The sequence below is a fragment of the Quercus suber genome, unplaced genomic scaffold (assembly GCF_002906115.3).
Source record: "Quercus suber isolate HL8 unplaced genomic scaffold, Cork oak 2.0 scaffold_53, whole genome shotgun sequence".
Classification (NCBI taxonomy): Eukaryota; Viridiplantae; Streptophyta; class Magnoliopsida; order Fagales; family Fagaceae; genus Quercus; species Quercus suber.
The window spans coordinates 1,402,871-1,415,802 of NW_027069518.1; the positions used below are offsets into that span (position 1 = coordinate 1,402,871).

Consider the following 12,932-nt stretch of genomic DNA (forward strand, 5'->3'; position numbering starts at 1 on the left):
GCTCTCTCTCTCTCTCTCTCTCTCTCTATTAACTCTTTTTTCTTTCGAGAATGGGTTCTTCATCTGCTACTCTCTCTCTCGATTAATTTTTTTCCCCTTTTTGAAAAAGGACTTGAAGGATGAAGGCAATATATGTATACACACACACACACACACACAATATTAAAGCTTAGTCCCAATTTTTTTGTGGCGGTTATGAATCCTCGATAGATTAGTTAAGGGTTGGCCACACACACATACACACTGACATGAAAACAAGTTATTTTATATACTGGGTTTCCCTTCCTCCACTTATCTTTCTCCTTGTCTTTGTTCATTCTTCTGTGTGTTCATATAGATGTCAAGTTCCATGATACTGACTTTGTCGACATTGGCCTTTTTATAATATTTATTGTTTACCCAATTGTGTCCTAGACTTGTCTGACATGTCTTAGGCATATTCTAATTGTGAGAAATATATGTTTTCAATTTTACATGACAGATTCTGCTCAATGCCACTATCTGTTTGTGTGGAAGCAATGTCCTTCTAGATGGGTCTGCATCATACACCATGTGAAAATTATATCTGTGCTTTTCTTCAGTGGTTGTTAGCACACTCTTGTTGTCACCGTATCTTATAACTCTGATTTTACTAGTCTCGTATAGAGGCCGAAAACTTCAGAAGTTTTCTTGAGTCAATATAAGTAATTCAACTGCTACAGATAATGCCACAGCTTCCCCAGTTGGCTTCCTTCATTATGAAAATTTGGATCTCCTTTTTGCATGATTGGTATGCCAAACACCTTGTTGATGACTTGAGAAGCTTTATGAGTTAATTGAAATAATTGATAGCTACATGTAATGCCTCAGATTCCTCATTCACCTGTATTGAAGTTGGGATCTTCTAATTGCATGACCAGTATGCATTCCCTCAGTTGGGGGATCTTTTCATTTTGGGTAAATATGAATTTGAAGTTGCTGGTGGTTAAAGAAATATTTTGGGAAGAGTCTCACCTAATTTTCACATGCATACTCACTTCTTGTTCTGGCCTTCCATACTAATTATCTTATTTTTAAGTTTCCCAAAAATTTTTAACATAAAAAAATATGAAGCACTTATTTGCAGATTTGGGTTGCTAGGAGTACTATGGATAGTGGTTTATTTTCTAGATTACAGCTAACTTTTGGGTTTCAGGGTAATTTTCTTGGTCTTTATAGCACCTGTTGTTGAGCTATTGAGCGGTTCAAGAGATTCTTCTTAGTTACTAATTCAGTCGACTTGAACTTCTGTTTACAGTTGCTACTAATACACCTCTGTTCACTCTCCCTGTTAAGGTATATGTCCATTGTCTTATTGATATTCGTTGCTATGACCAATGTTGGATCTTGTTGTTTTGATGTTGACTATCTTCCTAACCTATTTCCATAAATAGTTTTTTTTGGCTATTTAAATTCAAGGAGAAGAGTAGATGAGGCCATTTTAGGTGTAAACTCCAAGTCCACGTAGGTTGGTTACAGGTTGTATTCATCTATCCAGGGAAAGGTTGATCTCATGGATATTACTTCTTTCTTTTTTTTTTCTTTTTTTTTTTTTTTTTCGTTTGTTTACTACTTTCAGAAGGAGTACGGCAGTATAGAGCCATGTTATTCTTCCGCTGATGTACCTTTACCAACTTCTATACCCTTCATGGTTGATTACTCTTTTCAGGTTCAGGAAAAAGAAAAGGTTGTGCCAATTAATTATTGGATAAAGATAGTTCATTCAAGATGACTGTTACCTCTCTCACAACTGCTAGGTGAATTTTCTGATCCAGACCCAGGTGATGTCCTTATGAGTGGTTGTGCTCCTAAATCCTAATCCTTCCTCTGTTTCCTACCAATAATTATTCTAAGATCCTATTGGTATTTGTGCGGGGGATGGAGTGAGTACTAAGCATTTATTTTCATTTCCATATTTGATTAATTGATCTTGTGTTCTTGTCACGCCTTTACTTTTCTTGTCTCCTTTTTGTTTTCTTTGCCTCAGAATGGTAAGCATGCCTCATCAATTTTAGTGGAGAGTGGTAGTCTTTTAGGAGGAGTGAATGATTTAACTTATGGTTGGTAGACTTGGTGAGTTGAAACTTGAGGTGCAAGTAAATGTTCATTGTTGTCTATACCAGTTTTTTAAATGGTTGAATGTCCAAAGCACCCTAGTTTTTTGACACATTGCTTGCAGCATATTTCCCCTCCTTTGCCCCCTCCTCTTTTTTTTTTTTTTTTTTTTTCCTAGGCTGGAATATCATTTGAAACTTATTTCAGCCTGGTCTGCATACTTGTTTTGTCTTGGTCAAGTTCCAATCAGTACTAATTTTATTGTGCATCAAGTACATGATTTACTTTGTAGCTGAGCTTAGTAACGTTAGGTTCTGACCAAGGGGATGAAATTGGTTGAAGATATTGGGAATCTGCTACAGGTGGGATGTGGTGACTGTTGGTTTGTCCACTTTTGTGTGGAATCAATCTCAGCGATCCACTTGCCCTTGGGTTAAAGGGTACCCCCATCCACCATGGGTGGTAGCTCAACATATAAACTTTGTCAGGTCATGGATTTTCAGTTTCTATATGAAACATATAACATAATTTGGGTGGAAATCTCTGTTTCCATCAACAAAAGTTTAACATTTTCATTGTTTCTTTGACATAGTGTTTGAAGTTTGTTGCTTGCTTTCATTTTATGGACTTGTACCAGTGAAGATTTGTATTGAGCCTTGTCTTTTTTGACAGGGCTTTCTACTCGACTAATTTCTCCCTCCCCTATTCTTGGTGACTATACTCTAATGGCCTCTGTTGTTTGCTTCTAGAAACCTTGATTCCTATTGGTAATGGGAAAATGCTCTATTCATTAGTTTCTTAATTTCTTTTGGCCTGAAATTTTCCTATGAGAGCTATCTCCTAAGTGTCCAAAATCTACAAGTGGGTGGAAAGGATGAAAGCTAATTAATCAGTGCATGCAAAACTTATGAGTAGTATCCTAAGTGACTGATGATGTAATTGAGAAAATCAGTATGGGTTACATCCACTTGAATGCGGAGAAAAAGGTTGGAATGGGCACCATTTTTAGCAATCTACTACTTATTTTTTAAGGATATGTTGTAGGTGAAAAATGTTGAGCAGGATCTATTATGCCCAATGGAAATTATTGAGATAAGTTTCTGTGGATAATGTTATGATAAATAATAGACTTTTTTTGAAAATCTCAGTTCATAAGTTCCATGCCAATTGTCAAATAGGCACCATTCTTCAGTACCCAGACTAGGTTCATCTAACTAAACTCGTCTTACAGGATATTTGTAGGTATCTTAATCCTATCCTGTTATGCATATTTTTAATTCCACTCCCTATCAATGAAGCTGTTTAAATTTACATGCCTCCTTCTTGAAAAGTGAAAATGTGGTGGGTCTCAATTTTATGTTTAGAAGGCTCTAAAGGGCATATTTTTAGGATCTGCAAACATGTGAAGCTAATTTTTTTATGTACCTTAATTAGTAACATCAAATGGTATTATTAAAGTTGAATCACATGGCTACATATGCATGATCTAGCAGCTATTTGGGGCTCATCCACAGGAAAAAATATGAAATAAGAATTTGTTTGAAATGCTACCTTTTAAGTCAAAGGTCTCAAAACTAAACTAACAATTAAAAAAGAAAATAACTTTTCTAATGTATGTTATTTGAGGAAAGAATATATTCACTCTTTTGGTATTCCTTTATATGGTTGATATAGGTGCATGCTTCAAGTTTACGTTTCAACTTTATCAGCTGCATACACACTTTTGAGGATGTAGCACTGGGGTTCTTACTTGAAGTTTCTTGCTGAACTTAAATTTTTAAGCAAGCCTTTAGAATAACCCCAATTGGCTTTTTAGGAACTGTTGTCAGATTGAAGAGCAGTAATACATAGGTCTGACAGTGCAGGCTTACATAAAAAGAAAGTGCTTAGAAATTGAAAAAGATTCAAACTTCTTAGACATAGGTAAATTATTGTTTATTCTGCCTTCTAACAATTATGCACACTGATGGAATAGGGGAGATAAATCACTAGTTTATTCTTAATCGACATAATTTTTCTTTTCTGTATTATGTCTGACCTCCACAACCACTACCCAACCCCCCTACCCCCCCCCCCCCCTTTCCCCGTGCCTTTTCGCTCCTTCTGATACCCAGCTGCCCTTTACCCTAGTAAGATTCATATCTGAAATATGAGATGATTAGAAGGAAAAAGTGATTTGTTTTTGAGAGTTGTGAACTCAAAGATACTACTTATCCCTGGCTTTGCCAAAACTTCATATGATTGCGGCAAATCATGAGGTCAAATTTAATTCCGTTGTATTGTATGAATTGTATATTTACCTATTAAAAAAGAGAGTTTGTATATGTGAAAAAAGTAGAAGTGTTGCACTCCCTTGTGATGATTGGGGCATGAACACATACATGTTTTTTACTCTTTATTCAATTTCTTTAGTAATTTTGCAGTTTGCAACCGAATGTTTGAGATACTTTCTTTGTATGCAGGTTCTAGCAGATTCTGGCACCAGGGCATAATTTGTTGTGACATTTAATGGGGCATAGACATTTGTTCAACGCATCCCAAATGTTCGAGAATGAGCATGATCAGAACTGGAATCATATGCATACAGACCAACATCTCGTGCATCTTGGTATTGTGACTTTAAAGACTTTGCTTACGTAACTATTATTTGTTCAGTTTCTGGTTTAACCAGGGTGAGTGTCTTTAAGTTTGTCTGGATTTGAATTACAGTTGCCTCATCATGGCAGTTGAAACACAAAAGACTTTTCTTAAACATGGTAGTTTAAAAAAAACCTAATTCTGGAAAATTGAAGCTAGTCTTATTATTTTATGTGGTGCTGATTGACCAACATGACAAACTCTTGATGGCCCATGCAAAGGCAAAGCTAGATATTTTTTTAATGTGCGTGTGTGACCAATCATTTCTGGTCTATGGGCCAACTTTTGTTGTGCCTATACTAATTGTGAACTTCCATTGCAGCCCGGGCTGGCACTTCGGACAATGGTTCCTTCTTTTATCCTGCGGAAAATATGCCAGTAGATGCAGTGCATTTTGCATCTCACTGGGGTCCTGCACCAAGGTCAACTGGGTATCCTTCTTCAAGTCACAACGTGGATGTACCACCTTATCAACCAGATGCTTCTGGCCCATCTCATGATCCTTTTATGCATGTTTCAACTGCTGGAACGTTCTCTACAGCTCCAGATACTTACACACAACATGCGTCTTCCTCTAATTATGAGAGGCAAAATTTCCATAGCGTTGAGGGCAGTTTTATTGATCTTACAATGGGCAGTGGAAGGGGGCCTCACAAGCGAAAAAGTCCTGGAATCCCTCCAGTCTGTGAGAGAGGCAGTTCAAGCAGATACTACAATGCTGGAAGTTCCTCTGATCTTCCAATATCTTCAGAACTACGGATGGATAAACCAAGTATAGATTCTCAGCACATGCCTTGGGATCACATTAACATGGCTCCCATTTATAGAGGCAGTGGCCTTTCAATTAGGGGTGAGGGTTCTTTGAGGAATGTGAGAAGCCGGTCTGCACTTGATTTGGAATCAAACCTAGCTAGGACCCATTTGTCAAACAACCCTTCACACCCTTCATATTCTGCAAGCCACCCAATTGATCATTCTAGCAATGTGGATCTTTCAGTTCAGGGCTCCAGTGCTTTGACACGGGATTGGGGTCATATTAGTGCATCTCCTGTTCCTGGAAGGGTTCTAGTTTCAGGTAAGTTTTATGTAGGTTTATGTCTCCCTTTGTGTCAAATTTCCAATTTTCCATTGTTTCTAAGAGACTTCTGGTTGTAAATTGCAGACACAGGCAGCTTCAATCATGACACAAATCAATTCCTTGTAGGAAGCAGTGCTGGCAACTCTTCTGCTGACATTGGGGGATACCATCATGATTTCGTTACAAGCAGGAATCCGGTTCCTCAAAGTTTTCATGCTAACTCAACCCAAGCTGTGAGGGGAGTTCGTAGTAGCTTTACTCAAAGGTCTAACCGGCTTTCAGGGCTTCTACAAGCAGCTTACGTGTGGGACATGTGGCACCTTCAGATGAAGGAATGCAGTTGGCAGCCGAGAATTACTCCTCTAGACATCCAAGGCCATTGTCCACCATAGGGTGGCGTAATGGCGACAGGAACGGGAGGTCGAGGATATCTGCTGAAAGATATCGATCTTTGCCTGATGAGGCAGGTCTCCATGATCGATTTACATCTGAGGTATCTTCACTTATCTGATAGGAACTTATGCCACATTTGGGAGAGGGGTACAGCTTCTCTGCAAATATTGGAAGAACAATTTTTACAGTGTCACTCGTACATAAGTTGTTGTGTCATTTCAGGAGATATCTGCAAAATAGCCATTTTTCGTTTTGAACTGTCATTACTTGCTGAATGCTGGATTCCATTATCACTTTGCAGGGTTTTATGATTGTGGATCGCTCAGCCTTGTATGGATCCAGAAATATGTTAGATCAGCATAGAGACATGAGGCTAGATATAGACAACATGAGCTATGAGGTTATTTACTGAGTTCTTGTTTCTTCTACTTTTAACTTGAGTCATCACTCTCATAAAGGTACTAAGAGCATTGGACAATCCAAAAGGCATGACCATCCACTCATATAAACCATCCTTCGTCTTGAAGGCAGTCTTCCACTCATCACCAGAACGAACCCTAATTTGATGATAGCCGCTTTTCAAGTCTATCTTAGAGAAGATCGTTGCTCCAGCCATCATATCCAACATGTCATCCAATCGAGGGATAGGAAAACGATACTTCACAGTGATCTTGTTGATGGCACGACTATCAACACACATCCTCCAAGTTCCATCTTTTTTTGGGGTTAAGAGTGCAGGGACTGCACAAGGACTCATGCTTTCACGAACAAAACCCTTCCTAAGTAGTTCTTCTACTTGCCTTTGTAACTCGGCATGCTCTGCAGGGCTCATCCTATAGTGAGGTAAATTAGGTAGGGTCGCTCCAAGCACAAAATCTATGGCGTGTTGTATGTCACGCATGGGTGGTAAATGATCGAGGAGTTCCTCAGGGAAGACATCCTTAAATTCCTGGAGCACTAATTTCACTTCCTCAGGCTGCTCCTCACAGGTCTCTCCATGAACTTCCCTAGCAACTAAGACAAATACAATAGATTCTTGAACCGCTACCCTTTCGAACGCCTTAGGGCTTATAATGTTCAGGTCTTTCGCCTTTGGTGCTTCTTTCTTCTTGCTCATGTCGATTGGCTTAGGTTTTAAAGGATTGAGCACAATCTTCTTACCTTCAAACATAAAAGTATTATCTTCACTAAAACTGAGACCGAACCAATCAATTTCGGTTTTTTTTTTTTTTAATTTAAATTAAAACCAAATCGAACTGAAAAATTGAACTCAGTTCAGGCGGTTTCAGTCAATCCATTCGGTTTATCTATTTTCTTTATATAAAAGTATATTGCATAAATCTTGAAACGATAAACTAGTATCTACTGGTAGAGAAATATTATATTCCTATGACTAAAACCAATAGCAACAAATAGCGAACACACTTTTTGTCATAATATCATGGTACAAATAGTTTTTTTTTTTTAAATTAATTAAATGAGAATTTTCTACCTTGTAATTTAATTTAGATTTGAATTAGTTAGCTCGAACACAAGTTCTGTCACGCATGACAAAACTTACGTAACTAACACTTTAAATGAATCATCATAATTTCTAGTTTTTTCACACATGTATGATTTCAAAAATGTAAGTTCTAGAAGAAAAGAAAAAAAAGGTAATCCAACCCAAAAATAACTAATCTTCAAAGCAAGCATCATAGATTTTACGTTTATCATCATCATCATAAGAAATCATAGCAATCCAAGAGATTATACAAGAAATCATTTGCATATTGAGTGCTATTTCACAAAGATTGTTTGGAAGAAGGTGTTCAAAAAAGTATGTTGGCTTAGTAGAGATATTTAAAGCTATGATGATAAGCTTAATTGGAAAATGAACAAACTAGAGGTATGTTTGGATACCGTTAATTTTGCTGAAACTAAAAACTTATTGCTAAAAGTATTATAGATAAAAGTAAAAATTAGTTGAAATAATACAGTAGGACTCATTAATAGTACCAAAAAGTGCAGGTCCATGAATAATAGTAAAAATAAGCTGAATAGTAAAATAATTTTAATTTTTCATTCTTATCCAAATGCATGCTAAAGGTAGGGATTTTAAAACTACATTGTTGAGATTGTTTGGGTAGCTACCAACCCACCATATTTAGTTACACAAAATTCCAAAACTTCACAATGGGAAATTTAATGGTGAAATTGATTTTTCATAGGCAGTGATGATACACACACACACACACTCTTTCATAGCTGGGAGGGAGAGAGAATTGAATATCAAGAAGTGTTAATTGAACTAAAACATATGTTAATGCTACAAGTATTGATTTCACATACTGTGAATTGTGAAAGGAATGTCTCATAAGATCGTATTAGCAGATATCCTCCCCCGGGTAAATGAATCTATATATTAATTGTCATATATGCATTTAATGTATTTAGTCATCAATAATACATCTATATGACCTAATTTTTTTGTATTCTTATAAATTCATAGGTATTTTACAAATCAAGCTAAAATAAGGATCCTTCTCAAAAAAAAAAAGCTAAAATAAGGAATATCTTTGTATAAGCTTATATTCATGTGGCAGTTGGTTTGGAAAATATTTGTAGTTTTTGACAATCCTCACATATATTTCAATATTGTCATATTTGGTTATTGAATATATGATTGCTTCCTACCTTATGCCTATGCTTGATGTCCATTTGCAAATGTGTCGGTTATAAAATAATTACTTTGATATTTGTTGGTGTGTATAAATACCATTAGTTATACTTTCTGTTTAATTTTCACTTTACTGATTGTATTAATATTATCAAAATATGTACAAGACATGTGCTGAATGTTGCCAAGTTTCCAAGATGCTAGTAATTTGCAATAGTAAGGAATGTAATTGAAGTTGAATTTCACTTATCAGGTCTATCCTGTGGTAAAATCTTTGCCTTCTCGTATGTCCAACATCTATTGAAGTCACTTGTAGTGACCTTAGTTACTAAGCATTAGAATCCAAAGATGGATGCCTTTGTAAGATTTTATATGTAGTGGGAACTAATCACTTTTGGAGCTTCCATAGTATTCTTATTAAAATTTCCTGATTGTTATGTTTACTTAGTAGATTATCTGAGATCCAAGTGATAGGGAAAAACTGAAGTTGGAACTTCTAGAGACCGCTTGCATTTTATTTGGTGAGTTATGTATCTTTTTATGCTAATTGTATGCTAAGCATGCTGCAATGGCAGCTCTGAGAATATTTTTTAGGGGGTCATTCAAAATAGTGTTGAAGAGGTTGATAACGACCTCTAATAATATTTCTTATTTTATCTTGTTCGTTAAGATGATAAAATGAGATATTTTCTCGTAATCCATGATTTGTAGGAAGATTTTTCAAGTCAACACAAGTTTTCTTAGAAGATGAATTTTAAGTAGGAGATGAATCTTGTGCTCTATATGGTTGGTTGGGTGCCATGAATGCAGTGGAAGGGAAGATGTTGTTCATCCTCCTATTTATTTTTTTTTATTTTTTTTTCCTCTGGAATTATCCTCTAAACTCCATTGTGAACTTATTTGATAAAGTTGAGATGGATAGGCTATATCTTTGCGGAAAACATAAAGCATGATTTTGTCATTTTTCAGTCTATGTCTATGATTGATGTTAACTATAGAACAATGTGTCATGCCCTAGACTATTTGGAAGAACAAAAAAAAAAAAAAATTACATTTGAGGAAAAACTTCTAGAGCCCTTTATATGGTTTTAATCAAATAAGCTTCAAGGACAAAAACTCTTATGGTTCATTTGGATCGAGGAGGAGTGAGAAGGAATAGAGTAGAGTAGATAAGAATTAACCTAAAATTAACCTATTTTCAGCCAACTCTACTCTACTCCCCTCCACTCCTCTTTCCTCTCTCCTCAACCTAAATAGGCCCTTAAAGAACTAGAACCCAACTCCAACAAGAGTACACTATACTACAACATTATACTACAAGTCTACAACATTACTTTCATTTAGGGAATACATTACGAGGGCGTTTGGCCTCTGCGTTTTCAGTGTGCGTCCACGTTTGAGTTTTTTTTTTTTTTTTTTTTTTTTTCCTGCCAGTGAACAGTAAAATCACATGATTTTACTGTGCAGGGGACAAAAAACACTGTTCATACACTGTTTAGCACTGTTCACAGTACTGTTCACGCACTAAAAAATATTAAAAAGGGGTAATTACAGTAAACCTACCTGAGGTTAGGCCCGTTTTCACTTTACCTATCCGTGGTTCAAAACTTATCACTTTACCCACCTGAGGTCCCTTCCGTTATCACTTTACCCACCTGAAGTCCCTTCCGTTAGAGATCTGTTACCCACCTCTCCCTTTGCCGTTAAAAGAACACATTTTTAGAGAAAAACAAACATAACATGAATCAAAAAGTTAGGGTTTGATATTAAAAACAAATGTATATGAATGTAAGAAATAAAATTCCAAACAACTACAAATCAAATTGTTTGAAATTAAAACAAGTACTACACCGGTGGTGGCTCTTTTGTACTTCAACATGATCTTCCCCTTCCACAAACTCATCAACAACCCAATCACCCAGGTCTGAGAGAGGAGAAAAACAATTATGAACCACCCATGGATACCGACCAAGGATTGACGACACCACTGTCAGACTCGAAGCCTCAATCTCCGCCATCGTCGAGCTACCCACCATAATACCGGTGGACCCAGAGTCACGATAGCCTCGTCCATGAGTAACCTCTGCATCGGAGACTGAGCCTAACGAGAAACCCACCTTAACAGAGCCGAGAACCACCGTGTTGGAGTTACTACAAGCCGCCAAGGCTTTTCCGGCCACTGGATGTCCAAGAACTCTCAACGGGATGGGTGCGAAAAGCCCCGATCATATTGCTGAGAAGCCCCTGTTCTAGGTTTGAAAATTTTTTGATCATGTGTTCTGGGTTGGGTCGCTGCTGCTGTTTGGTTGTTTGGTCGTTTGGCCGTTGGTCTTTTGGGTTGGGTCGCTGCTGCTGTTTGGTTGTTTGGCCGTTTGGGCGTTGGTGTTCTAGGTTGGGTCGTTGTTTAAAGATCATGTTGATGAGTGAAGAGTGTTCTAGGTTGGATCGTTGAAGGGGAAAAACGATTATGAACCACCCATGTGTTTTGGGTTGGGTCGTTGTTTGAAGAGTGAAGAGTGTTCATACCTCTTTTTTTATTTTGGTTTGGCCATTTATTTCACAACAGAGATTATTACACAGAACCATACCCTTGAACTCAACTCTAAAAACCCTCCAAGCTCTTTCAAAAAAATTCAAACCCTAAATTTTTGATTCGTGTTATGTTTGTTTTTCTCTAAAAATGTGTTCTTCTAACGGCAAGGGAGAGGTGGGTAACAGATCTCTAACGGAAGGGACTTTAGGTGGGTAAAGTGATAACAGAAGGGACCTCAGGTGGGTAAAGTGATAAGTTTTGAACCACGGGTAGGCAAAGTGAAAACGGGTCTAACCTTAGGTGGGTTTACTGTAATTATCCCTATTAAAAATGGGTCCCACGGTACTATTTACACATTTAAAAATTATTTTGCTACAGTGTTTTCAGTTTTCAGTTTTCAGTTTCAGCAACAATAAGTTCAATCCAAACGGACCCTACATGATAAATCCAAATACTTGTAGGAAGTAGTTGTCTAAGATATATTAACTATTAAACAAAAATGTAGTGGTCTAAGATGAACAATCTGGGATGGCTGCCTTCATAATGAAAAATCGTGTAGTCTAATTGATCACAAAGGGATGCTTCTCCTTGTGCGTTCAAAGGAAGGACACTTCACACTACCTCTCTACTGACAAAAAGAGAAATACTATTTAAAATTTGATACATAAATCAAGTTAAATTTTCTAAAATAATTGTTAAATATTTTTGAATTATGTTCTAGAGAACTACAAAAATTTAAAATTTGACACTCCAAAAAGTTATTTTATTTATTTTAATACACCACTAAAAAATTCTCAATACACTTTGATATTTCTCTTAAGACCACGTACAGTTTTGGTTTTTTTTTTTTTTTTTTTTTTTTTTACCTCATCGCATGTGCAAAATGCGTGTGATGAGATTAGTTATACTTGTAACATGTTCCTAATATAAAAAATTTAAATTGACATTGATAAAGTTGCCCAAAAATTCAACCCACCTAGGTGATTAGGTGAGAATCGACCCATTTCAATTAGTTTCACCCATGATTTGGTTAGAAGCAAGTGTCATCTATTAACTTGATATTTTTAGGTTAGATGTTGATTCCTACCCCCTCTCCCTCCAACCCGCCTCACTTGACTGATTGAACCATTCCCTTATCCAACCATAGCTTTCACAGCTCTTGCCATCATCAACAGCTCACATTGTTGGTCATAAAATCATCTTTTTATTGTTGTCGTTGTTCTTTAATTTGGTCAACCTTATTTGTGGAATTTTTACACCTGTCCAAATTGAGTCGAGTAGCGAGTTAATTGAAAATTCAATTGGTGGACACCTCTTAATTAAATTTTTTTTTTAAAAAAAAAAAAAAAAACTTTTGCGGTTTTACCTAAAAATTAGAAAATATTACTTAAAAATAAAAAATAAAAAATAAAGTTGGTCAGCAATCGTGCACAACCAAGAGAATTCAGGAACAACTTGGAGAAAACGTATAGTATAATTTCTTATTCAGCCTAGAATAACAACCCTCACAAGTCCAAACAACTATTCTTCCTCCACCGCTGCTTTCTTGTTCACACGTA

At 36.5% G+C, this 12,932-nt stretch overlaps 1 protein-coding gene across 1 annotated transcript; it reads left to right on the forward strand.

Moving 5' to 3' along the window:
• Positions 1-2,745: 2,745 nt before the first annotated feature.
• On the forward strand, positions 2,746-6,605 carry LOC112005527 (uncharacterized). Its single transcript, XM_065772064.1, is given in 6 exon segments — positions 2,746-2,840; positions 4,536-4,681; positions 5,033-5,785; positions 5,873-6,055; positions 6,058-6,281; positions 6,483-6,605. Coding segments are annotated over 5 exon segments (1,371 nt in total). The 5' UTR covers positions 2,746-2,840; positions 4,536-4,581; the 3' UTR covers positions 6,594-6,605.
• The last annotated feature ends 6,327 nt before the right edge of the window (positions 6,606-12,932 follow it).